The sequence below is a fragment of the Aplysia californica genome, unplaced genomic scaffold, assembly GCF_000002075.1.
Source record: "Aplysia californica isolate F4 #8 unplaced genomic scaffold, AplCal3.0 scaffold00787, whole genome shotgun sequence".
In the NCBI taxonomy this organism is placed as follows: Eukaryota; Metazoa; Mollusca; class Gastropoda; order Aplysiida; family Aplysiidae; genus Aplysia; species Aplysia californica.
The window spans coordinates 185,845-186,160 of record NW_004798057.1 but is presented as its reverse complement, the minus strand read 5'-3'; the positions used below and the strand labels follow the sequence as shown (position 1 = coordinate 186,160).

The window sequence follows — 316 nt, the reverse complement described above, 5'->3', positions numbered from 1 at the left end:
GTGTGTGTATACATGTGTCTGAGCATGCCTATCCCTGTGTGTATGTGTGTATGAGCATGTGTGTGCATGTCTCTCACTGTCTTTATCCAGCTTGTCCCGGAAGACGGTGAGCGTGTTCCCGCCACAATGCTGCTGCTCCACCGTCACCTCCTGACGTTTGTCAAACTGCTCCCGGGCCAGGCTCAGGCTGCTGCCGTGGTAACGCATGTACACCTGGAGGCAACGCAGTGAGGTGACAGTTAGGAGGAGGGGGAGGAGGAGGAGGAGGAGGAGGAGGAGGAGGAGGAGGAGAGAAGGAGGAAGATGAGAAGGTGGA

General features: G+C 56.6%; 1 protein-coding gene across 1 annotated transcript in view; it reads right to left on the bottom strand.

Moving 5' to 3' along the window:
* The window catches only part of LOC118478652, a 63,428-nt gene that overhangs the window by 38,654 nt on the left and 24,458 nt on the right, over positions 1-316 (bottom strand). The window contains exon 6 of the mRNA XM_035972669.1: positions 78-213. Within this exon, the coding sequence (XP_035828562.1) occupies positions 78-213 (136 nt within the window). The remainder of the gene's footprint in view (positions 1-77; positions 214-316) is intronic.